The following is a 15,797-nucleotide window of genomic DNA, read 5'->3' on the forward strand; positions in this document are numbered from 1 at the left end:
AACAAGAGTGAGATCCTATCTCCAAAAAAAAAGTTATTTTTGGGGGGGAAGTGTTTTGCCCATATTCATTTGGGCAATCTAAAATTGATTTAATGTATTTTTCGAGAGTCTTTGACATTACTAAAAGTGGTTTCCTTTTTGTGTGTAACGGAGAAATAATTACAGAGCATAATACATTTAGTTTGTGATGTGCCTGTTAAGCCTCTTGTTTATAAACAGGAGTACTTTTTAAAAGTATTGCTTTACTGCTTGTAAAGTATCTGGTAGTATCTGATACAGCATTTTCTACTCCTAAATGAATCCTATATATCTGTTGTATCCCTAGAAATATTTTTTACACAGTTGCATGTTGTTCTGCTTCTTACTTCCACTTTCCTGTTTCCATTTCAAGTGTTAACGTATTCATAGCAACCACTTGGGACCTGTAATGTGCCATTTTCTGTTACTTCCTTTTTGAAAATAGAATTTTGCAGTTTCATTCATTTACTACCAAGTTTTTTTAGATTTATCCTAAACAAAATGAGTACGACTTTTGAAAATCTTTTGTTTTTAGTATTTACCTAAGCATTCTCACATTTTATTCATTCTAAATTGAATTCATTTTATACCTAGTGATTTATTATGTTAGTGGCTACAGTTTTTTAAAAATTGTCTGATAGTGTCATTAGGAAGTAGACATCTGAAAATCTAATTTGTATTTTTTGTAGTAGCACACATTAGCATTTGTAAGCTAGAACATATTTAACTGTGGTTCCTGTTCTTCATGGTTATATCAGTGTGTTTTATAGCACATTTTCATCTCAATATTACAGTATAGCATAGAATTATATGCATAACTAGTTGTAGTTGTTGAATTAAGGAAAAAGGGTTAGTTTTTTCTAAAAACTTGAAAAAGGTTAAGCTAAACTTTGTAAGCATTGTAGCCATATAATTTGCTTTAAATTAAGAGCCTATTGAAGAAACATTAGTTGAAGTACTAGTATATGTTTAAAAATATTACTTGTGAATATTAACTTAGGAAATTGGATTTTCAGGTTACTGTTGTGAAATTTGAGTCAACTTTAAATTGTTTATCAGAGAATAATATTTTTTGTACAAGTTCTCCTACAACTAAAAATTCTAGAGACATGAAGTCAGTTTACTTGAAAAATGAAATAGTAACTTTTAAAACATTTACAAAAACTACAAATTTGATATGTCATCCAAAACAAATATTTAGACCAGATTATTTGTTGTTGTTAATGTTAAAATGTGACTGATTCTTTGAGTACAAACCATATATATGTTTAATGTCATTTTGTCTGACTAACATTTCAGGTAACTATAGAATATATCTCACTCCATTTTAAAAGTACTCTTTCATGTTTTAGTGTCTTTTTGTTTTCTTTGCTCTTTTACAACTTTTAGCTAACAGCATTTCCCCTCTATTCTCTGTTGCACAGTGACTGTTTCTGGATCACTGAATTTAGAAACATGCCTAGGTGAAAACTGCTAATGGCATTTTTTAATTATTATTTTTTCCTTCTCTACGTATTTTTATTCTGGGGGGGAGGGGAAAATAAATTTGATTTCTGTGAAGTCTTTTTCTCCCCTCTGGAGATGAGAAAGTTGGTATTATGCTACTTTGCTGCAGAATTGGCTAATGTCATTTTACAGGGACCTTCACTTCTGTGATTTCTCCTTCCCTCCCCACCAGGAAAGTCACACTGCCTCCAAGACATCTGATGCTTTGACACTCTTCCTTAGCACAACTCTGCTAAACCCCAATCCCTTTTGTAAAACCTTTATGTTGATGATCCACATGGGGCAGCAGGGATTACAGGTGCCATGAATAAAAAATAGGGGAGGGGGAAAGAAATTTGAAGACGGTTAGAGGGGTGGAGTTGAGATAAACTGATCCTAGGTGAGCAGAGGGGAAAGGTATGTCAGTGCTTGTGGATATAATTGGGAAAAAGGGAAACTATAACAAGAGCATCCCTGTTGGGAAGACTAAGAGGCAGAATAAGGGGAGGGAAAACTTTTCAGTGTCTTAAGCTAATTAAAAATTGCCTTTCTGTTGGGTATCAGTGTTGAAGCATTCTGATCCTCCCTAGAATACCTGTATCTTTCCTAAGTTAGTCTTTAATTAGATTCTGTAATTTGAACTAAAATGCAGTGGAGCCTCCTGTATCTATACCCGTATGCTGTTTCTAGGTTTATTCTCTGTTGATGCTTAATAGCATGATGAAAAACTGAGCAGTTTGTGCTCTGTGTTTTGTGGGGTGGGGGTTTGTTTTGTTTTGTTTTTGATGGAAGTATTTAAGCCAACTTAAATATGACTGAGGATTAAGTCTGGCAGGCAACTCTTTGTATTTTGTATTAGACTTCAAAATCTTTTCTTCTTCTTCTTCTTTTTTTTTTTAAATCCAGGAGAATGCTTTATTGCAACTTTTAGCTGACTAGATGCTTAACTTAGTAACAAGTTTAGCCCTTGTAACTGGCTAGCTAAAAGCAAATCGGCTTGTTTCTCAGATCTTTGGGGGATAGCAAGAAACATTTGAGTGAATGTTGTTGAAGATTTTCAGTAGTATAGAAAATGATGGCGCTCTTGTGATATTTGTAAGTAGTAAGTAAAATTTACTTTTTGTGTACAAATCTTTGAAGTTTTTGTTGTGTTGAGAACTTTTTGATTGTAGCACGTTAAAGCTGATAGTATTGTCTTCGTTTTTTTTTTTTTCTTACAGCAAGCAAGGATTTGGCACAGACATCCTATTTCATGGCTACCAACAGGTTGTTATCCTGACCCTCTTTGTTGCACTGTTGTAGCACACTATAGCTTCCTTTAATGCAGGGCCCCCTCAATGTGTCTCTTACCCTTGTTGCGACAGGAGACTGGACCATCTACTGTGGTGGTACCTTCCTGTTTGCTTTGCGGTGTATTGTACAAGGGACTTTGGGCACAGAGGGGTTAAATGCACAATGTGAAGTGTAGTGGTGCTTTCTGATGACATATTCTCGATTTGTGAGTGCATAAGTCTAAAATTGGTAGCCTGAATAGCAGCTAAAGATTACAAAGAGCTAAACTTAACGTAGAAATTCGAGCAACTTGGTAAGTATAAAGCTATTTCCAGTTTACAATTATAGTTAAATGACAATTTTTAAAATTTCACGTTGATCCAGTCTTAACTTTAAAATACTCATTAAAGTTTTTTTAATAAATAAAATTTATGTAATTTGAAATTTTTTTTCAGATAATACCCACTAGTAGCAAGTTAAAAGTAGTCAAGTCCTATCCATGCCTGGATTTGCATAAACACAATTTTTACTTTTTTTTTTTTTTTAAACAAAAAAACCTTCCTTTTCAGTTTATATAGAGTAAAAAATGATATGTGTTTATGGCTGAACAGATAACATTTCCATCATTGAAACTGAACTGGAAGAATAGTCTTAAGGAGCCTTTAATATGTAATTCTGTTCTAGATTTATTAATGATTTAAATTTGTCTTTTTGAGTGGATCATTGGGGAGAAGGGACCAAACCAGCTTTGTATGGTCCCTAATTTCTTGTGACACTGATAAGTTTTATTTACAATTTCAGATTGGCAAATACTGCTATATTTTCTCAAATATCTGTTGTTGGTATTTAACCTCTATCCCCAGTAATTCTGAACAGCAACATAAAAAGACTTAAATTTGAAACTTTGATTAGAAAAGGCTAGCTGTGACACATATTTCATGCCCCATATTTGGCATATAGTGGAAGGAGAAAGGTAGTATTTTTGCAGTATTTAATAACATTGAGCCTTGAAGCTGTTTGGCAAAAGGTAAGTTTCCTTTGTGGCTTTGCTGAAAAACAAGGCATAGATTTACATAGATATGTGTTTAATTCTCTGCTTCACTAAAGAAAGCAAATGCCTATTAAGCCACTTCAGATGGGATAATCCCTGATTATTGTGAGATTGAAATTACTTTGTCAATTTTACAAATAGTTTTTATCTTTCCATTTACATATTTACCATGACATTAGAAAAGAAAAATACCACAAAAAATTTACAGTGTTATCTATATAGTGATTATTGCAAATATACTATCCTCTTCTCCTTTTATAAAATACTTCAGTTTTAGATGTAAAAACAAAATTTTAAATATTAATATATTAGTAGTAATATACTCGGGAGTGAGTGAGGGGAAATGTTCATTTTATGTAGATTTTTTAGTACTAGAATTTTATAACTTAGCTTTTAATTTAATAAAATAAGGTTTTATACTCTAGACTTAAAGATAGAGTTTAAATTTTGCTCTAATCTTACTGGTAAATGTTTTTCTTTGTTTTACATACTTGAATTTTTATGGCTCTCCATTTTCAAACCTGCTCTGCAACAGTCTGCATCTTACAACCTTCTGTCTTCAGTACAAACCAACAGTGATAGCATGTGTATGCATTCATTTGGCTTGCAAATGGTCCAATTGGGAGATCCCTGTATCAACTGATGGAAAGCATTGGTGGGAATATGTGGATCCTACAGTTACTCTAGAATTATTAGATGGTAAGTAGAGAAAATAAATTTTTAACAGTTTGGAATTATCTAAGTTGGCAGTTGTCTGAATTGACAATAGAAAGTGTCAGTACACTATCAAATGAACAGAATGAAAACAACAATTCATCAGCCTAAAGAAAAAAAAATAGAGTCTGGAAGCTGTGCTCATACCTGTAATCCCAGCACTGTAGGAGGCTGAGGCAGGAGGATCACTTGAGCCCAGGAGTTCAAGACCAGGCTGGGCAACATAGACCCTGTCTCTACAGAAAAAAAGTTAAAAATTGACTGGGTGTGGTGGTGCGTGCCTATAGTCTCAGATACTTGGGAGGCTGAGGCGGGATGATCACTTGAGCACGGGAAGTCAGGGCTGCGGTAAGCCTTGAAGGCACTGCTCTACTCCAGCCTGGGTATATATTAACTACCACCGAATATCTAAAGCTTTTTCAGGACTTAAAAAATAAATAAGTAAGGTTTAGAATTCCATAAGCTGACAAGATAAGAACAGTGATTTAAAGTATACTAATTCTGTTGAGTTTTAAATGTGTATACTGAAAGTTGAGTGTTAACTGTGAAGCAGTAAACGAAAGGGATTTTCAGGGGATTGTGTTTCTTGCTCTGTATTACCATTGTTGCCTTACACTGTTAAATATGAATACACAAGGAGAAATTGTGGGTGTGTGTTCTGTTAATTAGGAACGTGGAATTTTGGGGATGTTTTGATGAGAAATTCCTCTGGTTGAGAAGTAAAAGAAGCTGGCCAGAAATGGGAGATTCTTGGGATTAGGGCATTTTAACCACGTACTGTAGATTTCAGCAAGAAAATAGATAACACTTTTTTTTTTTTTTGAGTCAGTCTCACTCTGTGCCAAGGCTGGAGTGCAGTGGTGCAATCTTGGCTCACTGCAACCTCCGCCTCCCAAGTTCAAGCAATTCTCCTGCCTCAGCCTCCCAAGTCGCTGGGACTGCAGGCACGAGCCACCACACCCAACTAGTTTTTGTGTTTTTAGTAGACATGGGGTTTCACCATGTTGGCCAGGCTGGTCTCAAACTCCTCACCTCAGATGATCTGCCCACCTTGTCCTCCCAAAGTGCTGGGATTACAGGCTTGAGCCACTGTGCCTGGCCTTGTTTTGTTTTGTTTTGTTTTGTTTTTTGAGACAGATACTCACTCTGCCCCCCAAGCTGGAGCGCAGTGGTGCAACCTGGGCTCACTGCAACCTCAGCCTCCTGAGGAGCTGGGACCACAGGCGCATGCCACCACGCCCAGCTAATTTTTGTATTTTTAGTAGAGATGGGGTTTTGCAGTCCACCTGTCTTAGCCTCCCAAAGGGCTGGGATTACAGGTTTGAGCCTCCGTGCCCCACTTGATGTTTCTTTAAGATAGGGGTCTGCAAAGAGTAACACTATTTTAGAGTTTGTGAACTATAAGGTCTCTGTTGCAACTATACAACTATACCATTGCAGCCAGAAAGCAGCCGTAGGCAATTTGTAACTGATTGGGTGTGACTGTGTTCCAGTAAAACTTTTGTTGACAAAAATAGGTGGCCAGCCATATTTGGCCAATTATCCATAGTTTGCCTGTTCTTATTTGTGAAATATGCTTCTTTGTTTCATCCTTTTCTATTTTGTTTTCCACCTGGAAAAAATTATCCCAGAATATATATCTCATGCTGTATTATTGCTGCATGATTATAATGTTTTTCTTAAATTGTTAGAGGCTTTTTCAGAGTTTATCCAGAGGAAAGGAAGTCTTCAATGAGTTGAAATGACATCTAAAACTCAGTAAGGGCTTATCTGTTCTATAGCTTGAAAAATCAGGTTATCTAGGTCATTGTTTTAGTTTAATAGTCACTAGATTAAGATTAGGTAGGCAAAATTTTTTTTTTTTTTTTTTGGCGGAGGGGGGACAGAGTCTCACTCAGTCGCCCAGGCTATAGAGTGCGGTGGCGCAATCTCGGCTCGCTGCACCCTCCACCTCCCGGGTTCAAGCAGTTCTCTGCCTCAGCCTCCTGAGTAGCTGGGATTACAGGTGCCCGCCACCACACCTGGCTAATTTTTGTATTTTTAGTAGAGAGAGGGTTTTCACCATGTTGGCCAGGCTGGTCTTGAACTCCTGACCTCATGATCCACCCACCTTGGCCTCAAAGTGTTAGGATTACAGGCGTGAACCACCACACCCAGCCAGTAGGCATAATCGTAATAAAAATAGTTTATATACCTGGTGCTGAAGTAAAAAGATCACAGAAAAGTAATCTGCCTTTTATCCTGTCTTTAGGTCAGAGGTTAGGTTGTGGTTTATGTGGGGTTTTTTGACACAGGAGGAGCTACCTCATTTCCATTCTGAAAAGTAAAGTTTGTTAATTTGGAGAGCAATTGAATAGGAATCTTAGAGAACTGATACATTAAGACTTTCACCATGTTTTGCAGCAGCTTTTTTTCTGTGTCAGTCACAAAAAGGCAATTCAAAATTTAAGACATGAAGGTGTGGCCGGGTGCAGTCACTCACATATCTTGAGCACAGGAGTTTGAGCCCAGCCTGAGCAACATGGCAAAACCACGTTTCTACTAAAAATACACACAAACCGGGCATGGTGGCGCACTCCTATAGACCCAACTACTGTGGAGGCTAAGGTGGGAGGATCACCTGAGCCTGAGAAGTCAAGGTTGTAGTGAGCTGTGATAATGCTACTGCTCTCCAGCCTGGGCAACAGAGGAAACTCTGTCTGGGGAAAAAAAAAAAAAAGACATGAAGATTTATCTGAATTGTAGAGTGAAGTGATACTACTATTCTTATTATTTACTGAAATAATTCACTTAATGACTGTGTTCCAGAAAAGAACATTGGCTTAGACAGTAGCTTTGAGAGAGAAGGGCCTCTATTTTAGGCACATACTGTGATTTTTGTGCATATAGCTAATTAATTATGTGAATGGATTATTTAACAGATTCTTTTGTTCTTCTGCTATAAAATTTAATACAGTAGGATACTTAAGAAAAACAAAGCTTACATTTTGTGTACGAGATTTTGGACCAGAACTTGAAGTGTATTTAATGTTTTACAACCAAGTTGTTAACAGAAATTGAGTCAAAACAGTTTTGTTAATGTTGGACCCAAAAGTAGAAAAATAGTCTTTTTTTTTTTTTCTTTTTTTTCTTTTCTTTTTTTTCAAATGAGGAAGTAAAGATCTGGGCATTAGGGTTGTTTTCATCCAAACTGGATGAAAAAGCTCGTGAGACTTTAGCAGGGACTAGTCATGACATTGTCAAGGAAATTACATCTTGAAAGATTAATGGTTAAATTATAGCTTGTCTGAAGTGTTGATCTTAACATTGGCTTAGAATAGTTTACAAAAAAGCTTGCTATTACAAAATGAACCTGTAGTCTCTATTAATAGAGGTTCCCCCAGTATTGAGGTGGAATTGGCATTATTAATATTATATAATATTCTAATGTATTTGACTGATGAATATTTGAGAGTGGCTAGTAACTATTAATGACATTATTAGTTCATCAAAACCACACTACTTTGGAAAAGTGGGTCATTTCATTGTAATCAGAATTTTAAGAAAGTTGGTAGAAATTTACAATGAAGATAGTTTGCTAATATATTAATAGTGTTGATTGCTAGGAAGTATATTTGGAGGAATTTTCCCCTCTAAAAAAAAGTCTGGGCGTGGTGGCTCACACCTGTAATTCCAGCACTTTGGGAGGCCAAGATAGGAGGATCACTTGAGGCCAGGAGTTTGAGATCAGCCTGGTCAACATAGCGAGACCCTGTCTCTCTTATTTAACAAAAAAAAAAAAAAAAGAAAGAAATGCAAAATATTGCATAGTTCCCTGTATACCCTTTAGCTTCTCCTGGTACTAACATCTTACATAACAGTATATGATTATCAAAACTAGGAAGTTAACATTGGTACAATACTGTTAACTAAACCACAGATGTTATTCAGTATTCCATATTTTTCCCTATTCTAGGATCCCATGTTCCATTTAATTGGCATGTCCCTTCAAGTCTTCTCCAGTCTGTGACAGTTCTTCAATCTTTCCTTGTCTTTCATAACACTGACACTTAGAAGAATAATGGTCATTTTATACAGTGTTCCTTAGTTGGGGTTTGTCTGATGATTTCTCATTATTATGTCGAAGTTATCCATTTTGAGCAAGAATACCATAGAAGTAGATTGGGTCTTGCTTGGTGCATCATATCAAGGGGTGCAGTGTGTTGATACGTCTTATAACTGGTCATGACAACCGTGATCGCTTGGTTACAGTGGTATCCTTAAAGTGGTTTCTGCACTTTAAAGTCACTATTTTTTTTTCTCTTTGTAATTAATACATTTCATGGGGAAGATACGTTGGGATTATACAAATAACCTTTTTCCTCAAACTTTTGTCCACTAATTTTAAAGAATCTTTTGATAGATCTTGCCTGCGACAAAAATTATTGTGGTGTTTGCCTAATGAAGATTTTTTTTTATTGGGGGAGTGATTATTTTTAATGCTACTAGATTTTCTAGAGATTCTAATTAAGCAAGTAAAATCAAGAGGGAAAGTAATCGTTACAAAAGGATTCAGCTTTGAAAATGCCGGTTGAGAGTTGTGTGTACTTCTATGTATGCTGAGGATTTAATAGGAGGGTAAAAGTGAAGTAGATGAACTCCTAGCATTCCTTTTTAATACTGCCCACTTAAGAGAAATTTAAATCCTAAAGGCATCTTCTAAGTTTCAAATTTAAATTTTATTTTTAGAGCTAACACATGAGTTTCTACAAATATTGGAGAAAACGCCTAATAGGTTGAAGAAGATTCGAAACTGGAGGGTAAGAGAATTGACAGGGTTTAACAGAATTTCAGTCTTTTATGTAACATTTACATAGCTAACCAGTTTGAATTTTTGTGGTTAAATAATCTTTGCAGTATTCCTGAATAATTCAACGTATCTCAAGTTACATATACTCACATATTCAACTACTGAGTCCAGTGGACTTTGCTAAAGTACATTATACTTTTAAAAAATTTTTTGCAGTGATTATGACAAAAGTATCCTCTTCATTTTACAAATGGGGAAACTGAAGCCTAGACAAGTTAAATTACTTTCTCAAGTGCTGGGCTAGGATTTAACTTGTATCTGATTCTAAAATTGGTGTTTTCAATTTTTTATAGCCTTTTATGCCTCTAAGGCATTTATTTACTGACAACATAAAATCTTGAACCCCAGGTCATTTTATTTCCATATGTTTAATATATAATGTTTTTAATATATAACTTTTATAAGACAAGAAATTTGCATTAAATTATTTTGCTATATCACTGCTTCTTCTGTGTTTTATTTTAATAGGCTAATCAGGCAGCTAGGAAACCAAAAGTAGATGGACAGGTATCAGAGACACCACTTCTTGGTTCATCTTTGGTCCAGAATTCCATTTTAGTAGATAGTGTCACTGGTGTGCCTACAAACCCAAGTTTTCAGAAACCATCTACATCAGCATTCCCTGCGCCAGTACCTCTAAATTCAGGAAATATTTCTGTTCAAGACAGCCATACATCTGATAATTTGTCAATGCTAGCTACAGGAATGCCAAGTACTTCATACGGTTTATCATCACACCAGGAATGGCCTCAACATCAAGACTCAGCAAGGACAGAACAGCTATATTCACAGAAACAGGAGACATCTTTGTCTGGTAGCCAGTACAACATCAACTTCCAGCAGGGACCTTCTATATCGCTGCATTCAGGATTACATCACAGACCTGACAAAATTTCAGATCATTCTTCTGTTAAGCAAGAATATACTCATAAAGCAGGGAGCAGTAAACACCATGGGCCAATTTCCGCTACTCCAGGAATAATTCCTCAGAAAATGTCTTTAGATAAATATAGAGAAAAGCGTAAACTAGAAACTCTTGATCTTGATGTAAGGGATCATTATATAGCTGCCCAGGTAGAACAGCAGCACAAACAAGGGCAGTCACAGGCAGCCAGCAGCAGTTCTGTTACTTCTCCCATTAAAATGAAAATACCTATCGCAAATACTGAAAAATACATGGCAGATAAAAAGGAAAAGAGTGGGTCACTGAAATTACGGATTCCAATACCACCCACTGATAAAAGCGCCAGTAAAGAAGAACTGAAAATGAAAATAAAAGTTTCTTCTTCAGAAAGACACAGCTCTTCTGATGAAGGCAGTGGGAAGAGCAAACATTCAAGCCCACATATTAGCAGAGACCATAAGGAGAAGCACAAGGAGCATCCTTCAAGCCGCCACCACACCAGCAGCCACAAGCATTCCCACTCGCATAGTGGCAGCAGCAGCGGTGTCAGTAAACACAGTGCCGACGGAATACCACCCACTGTTCTGAGGAGTCCTGTTGGCCTGAGCAGTGATGGCATTTCCTCTAGCTCCAGCTCTTCAAGGAAGAGGCTGCATGTCAATGATGCATCTCACAACCACCACTCCAAAATGAGCAAAAGTTCCAAAAGTTCAGGTAGTTCATCTAGTTCTTCCTCCTCTGTTAAGCAGTATATATCCTCTCACAACTCTGTTTTTAACCATCCCTTACCCCCTCCTCCCCCTGTCACATACCAGGTGGGCTACGGACATCTCAGCACCCTCGTGAAACTGGACAAGAAGCCAGTGGAGACCAACGGTCCTGATGCCAATCACGAGTACAGTACAAGCAGCCAGCATATGGACTACAAAGACACATTCGACATGCTGGACTCGCTGTTAAGTGCCCAAGGAATGAACATGTAATAATTTGTTTAGGTCAATTTTTCCTTTACTTTTTTAATTTAAAAATTGTTAGAATGGAAAAATTCCTTCTGATCTAGCAGTGGTAACCCCTGCTGTTGCTGCCACTGCTTCAATATTTGTAAGTGCTGCTTTATTCTTCATTCTGAAAAGAAGAGATTATAGTAAACAAGTCTTTATCTCCACATATGATAGTGTTATAAATACTGTAAAAGCATGGAAGGTGCAAAACTCAGTATTTCTACAATTGCAGCTAAGAACATTAGGATGAATGGCTGGCTGCTTCTAGGAATATAAGATGCCTCAAGCATTCATTATTTATGATTTGAATACTGTAGCTATTTTTTGTTGTTGCTTGGCTTTTGAATGAGTGTAAACTGTTTTCTTTTGTGTATTTATACTTGTATGTATGATTTGCATGTTTCAATGATAAAGGGATAAAACAGTATACTGACAACTGTTTACAAGAAAGTGGAGAAAAATGTACATACATTTTTGTATGTTTAGATATTACCATAAATACTCAGGATTGGAGCTGCTTGTAAGTATAACAATATACAGAATAACTTTATTTTATCTTGTCAGAGTCCATCACTAATCTAAAACAAAGGTGGCACTTTTTTATGTTAACCTTAAACTCTAGGCCTTACTGGAAGCCACTGATAGGGGACACTTCACTACCAGATGTGTATGCAGTGCCACAGATGGTCATATACACTGTGAGGCACTGAAATTTTGCCTTCAGAGGTTCTGACCAGATTGGCTGCTGAAATAGCCCCTAACTTTCTGAAGGCTTGAAGAGGAAAAAATAAAGTTTACATACTCTTGATGTGAAGTGCATTTAAATGTTTGTTGGCTTGTTGCAGTTCTATGAAACAGAGCTGTTAATAATGGTTATGTGGATTACTGTGATTTGAAAACGAAATTCACAATAACTTACCTAGTAGAGATTTAGTGAGTTGTTTCCTTTAAAGAATTTTACACTACATATTTTAATAGTAAACAGGGATCACTTTTCCTTTAGCATTCAGAATGACACCATATTCTTAAATATACTCCTTCCCTGAAGTGTGTTTGTGTGTGATGCCATATTTCTTTTTCAGGTAAATGTAGTCTTCCTTATAAAAATGAAATTAAACCTATGCTCTCAATTCTTTTATATTCTAACAATAAATAAAAAAGAAAAGATTACTGACTGTGCATTGTACCTGTATTTATAGTTTATGGTTATCAGGAAGCTCTGTAAGAAAGAAAAGGTCAGCCTCCCAGGCAAACCAGTAGTGGAGGTTTTACATTTGTTTGCACATCTCAGTATATTTCTGTTGAGGTAAATTTTGCACAGTCATCTGACTTCTGATCAAACATTAGATTTTAACTTGTTTAGATTTTGTCTTAAACACCAGTAATATGGCCCTTGTTTATCAGCTAATCTTGAATTTATTCTGTGGTAAATCTTTTGAGTTGTTGAGTATATTTGAGATTGATTGGATTCAACCTCTTGTTGAACTGAAAACTTAATTTTTTCTCTGTATTTTTGTTACAAAGCCACTGATACGTGCACAATTGTAATTAAGTATGTTGCAGTTGTAAATATTAGAGTTTAATCTCATGCTCTACCTTTATTTAGCAATTACCTAATTTGCCAGTAGCTTTATAATTTTTAAAGATAATTGTTCATTATTTTGTCAATGTTATTTGAACTTGGGGTACTTAGGAGCCTCTTTGTAGGGACTGTGCCTAGGTAGTATGTCCTAACATTTGTTCTTGTCTTGCATAACTTTAGTAATCTTTGTCATTATATGTAACTTTGTTGCTCTGTATGGCATAATATTGTATCCATAAACATGGTAATTTTGATACAGTTATACTTTTACAGTGGTACATAATCCAAGGACTAGTATAGAATTAAGCTGAGTGCAAGATGAGGGAGGGAAGGGCTTTCTTGGTAATTTAGATGTGAAACCTCTACAGAGCTATCATGTAAAAACTACATAAGGTGGTTGTGCTACTGTATAATTGGGGGTGATAATACCAGGAATTTTAATAAGATTTTGTAAAGAATATCCAGAAAAGTAGTGAATTTATTTTCAGTAGACATAGAAAACAATGTGAATATTTAAGGTCTGTGACTATAGTTGAACTTCACTAAGAATTTGCAGAATTGTTTTGAGATGTGGGAATAAAGGTAATTTTATTGAATCTTCATTGGTGCTAATGATGGACAGTTAAAAAGATAGCTAGTGTATATTGTTATGGGTCAGTACTTATTAGTACTTCCAAAATTGAATTTGAAATGCTATGTATTCACTTTTCACTCTGTAAATGTAATTCTTTACAATGACTTTATTTATTAAAGGGCAGCCAGTTGTCATTTTTACAGGATTGTGTGAGCTATTCAAACTCTTCAGCCCCTGAACAGGGTATTAAGCTTCCAAAATAATGATGGGGATAAATATGGAAATCCTTTTTAAGTTGTATTTCCATTAAACAAAAACCCTTATAATTCATACTATCATGAATTTGCTTTATCCATCTCATCTGCATAACAGTTCATCTGCCTGGTCCCATTAGGCTCTACCAAAGAAAGACTCTGATGAGTGGACATTATTACTGTGACTCTTGTAAGTAGCCATAAATAAACCAAAATAGTATCAAATTTAGGTATGAAATTCCACATGTGCAAAGTACTGTTAAGGTGATAACATTTTTGATGAGATTTAAAAAAAATATTTGAAATATTAAAAAGCATTATCTTTAAACATCCTATAAAAGAGTGAGTCATTTTTAAGTTGTGTTTTCCCTAGATCACTGATTTGTTACCTTTACACAGAAGCACATTGCAAAGAAAGGCTTTACTTCTACCTCTTCCAGCCAGTTTTCCAATATTGAGCTGTGTCCCTCTAAATATTTGCCTTAGCTATTTCAAAATAGGTATTTTCAGAACCAAAGCAAAGGGTGGTTTGTTCACTGAAACATTCTTAAGAGGCCTACTTAACGGGCGGCAGTATCCTGTAGTGGTAAAACCTCACAGTTTCCTAATTGCAGGTATGTAAATACCAAAAAAGTCCTGTTGTCAGCCCTAGGTTTATCTTTGAAAGCAGTTAAATGTGCACCTTGGTCTTCTTCCGTGTGTTCAGATTCGTTCTGGTTAAAGTTCTTATTCAGAGTCATCTAAAAGAAATTTCTAACATGATGTATGGTTTCTTGAATGTCATGAGTGGCTGCGTATATTGCTTTGTAGCAACAGATTGTATTAATAATTAATAGAATACCTAATTTTTTTGGCCTATCCTCTTTGAACTAGAAATGACTACTTGAGGGCTATTTCAGAGAACCAATATGAAATGTTTTTGTTAGTACAAAATACCATTGCCTTAAAAGGTTTCAAGCACATTTTCTTTTCTATTTGAGAACTTAAATTGCTGACTTGTATTCGTTAAGCAACCTTAGAAATAAACCACTGCTTATATCTGCATGAATATTATGCATTTCATGAGTACAGTTAGTTGATTAGATATTTCAGGGTTTTGCATTTTCTATAGACATGGGGACTTTTTTAACATGGTAACATCTTAGGAAAACCATTCTCTCGAGGTATTACACCATTTCCAATTTTATCCAAATGAAAAGCATATCTGCTTAAATTTAGGATGTCTTTGCTGAGAATATTTGGAGGCTCTTGTTAGGAAGAATCATGGATTCAGTATTTCTAACCTGATTACTGCCTCAGAGGCTGTCTTGAAGGGAGGCAGTAGGATTCACTGACTACCTTTACCCAGATGAGGGATCAACAAATCTCACACTTGAACTAAATGAGTTGACAGGACAATAGGTGCTAATCTCATGCGCCCTAAGATGGACTTATTTAGACAGGGATTTTTGCATTGGAAAAGCAGCACATTCTCTGACCTTGGGTACCAAGCTATGATACTAATTTGAGAATCACATTCTGATACGTTAATATCAGAAATCAGTGAACAACCTAATTGCTGTAAGCTGACATACATGGAAGCCGAAATCAAAAGGTTGCTTTTGTTAGTTTCCCTGGAGCATCTATTTTTGTAATACATTTTGCCAGTGGGACTGAAAAGCTCAAAATGTTTTAGGCCTAATATCATACATTAATTTTCTGCTCTGCAGTGTCAATTTGGGCACAGCCAGTTTTTGCCTCTGTGGCACCTTCTTTATAATTTACTGTTACCTATTCTGCCTGACAGATTGCTTAAGTAGGTTGATAAGATCCATCGAAGATTGAATGGCTAGGAGTAATTCTGTTCTCATATAGGCAACTTAACTTCACTGTGGAATCCATTTATCTCAAAGTTTGAAGGCCGTCTACTTTATTTTCAAGTTTGGGGCGGAAACTCAAAATCCCAAGCATTGCCACTTTAGTAGTTTGTTTGATTTGCCTATTGTTTAATAACAAGTACATTCTTATTAAGTGATGAGTACATTCTTATTTTTAAGGTATGTTTTGTTTTTCAAGCAGCTTCATTTTATTAGAAAAAATACGTACTCATTTGT

General features: G+C 35.8%; 1 protein-coding gene across 6 annotated transcripts in view; it reads left to right on the top strand.

The window, feature by feature from the left end:
• Window positions 1-14,044, top strand: part of CCNT2 (cyclin T2) — a 38,784-nt gene extending 24,740 nt beyond the window's left edge. The window contains exons 6-10 of one of the 6 annotated variants that reach the window (XM_019022607.4): window positions 2,724-2,769; window positions 4,362-4,525; window positions 9,269-9,339; window positions 9,858-11,007; window positions 11,109-14,044. In XM_019022607.4, coding sequence (XP_018878152.1) covers window positions 2,724-2,769; window positions 4,362-4,525; window positions 9,269-9,339; window positions 9,858-11,007; window positions 11,109-11,176 — 1,499 coding nt within the window. In that variant the 3' untranslated portion in view covers window positions 11,177-14,044. Of the gene's footprint in view, window positions 1-2,409; window positions 2,606-2,723; window positions 3,089-4,361; window positions 4,526-9,268; window positions 9,340-9,857 lie in introns of those variants that run through there. The other 5 variants (XM_055380791.1, XM_063694779.1, XM_019022610.4 and 2 more) reach the window with 5 other exon arrangements.
• The last annotated feature ends 1,753 nt before the right edge of the window (window positions 14,045-15,797 follow it).

Source organism: Gorilla gorilla, chromosome 11 (assembly GCF_029281585.2).
Source record: "Gorilla gorilla gorilla isolate KB3781 chromosome 11, NHGRI_mGorGor1-v2.1_pri, whole genome shotgun sequence".
Taxonomy (NCBI): domain Eukaryota; kingdom Metazoa; phylum Chordata; class Mammalia; order Primates; family Hominidae; genus Gorilla; species Gorilla gorilla.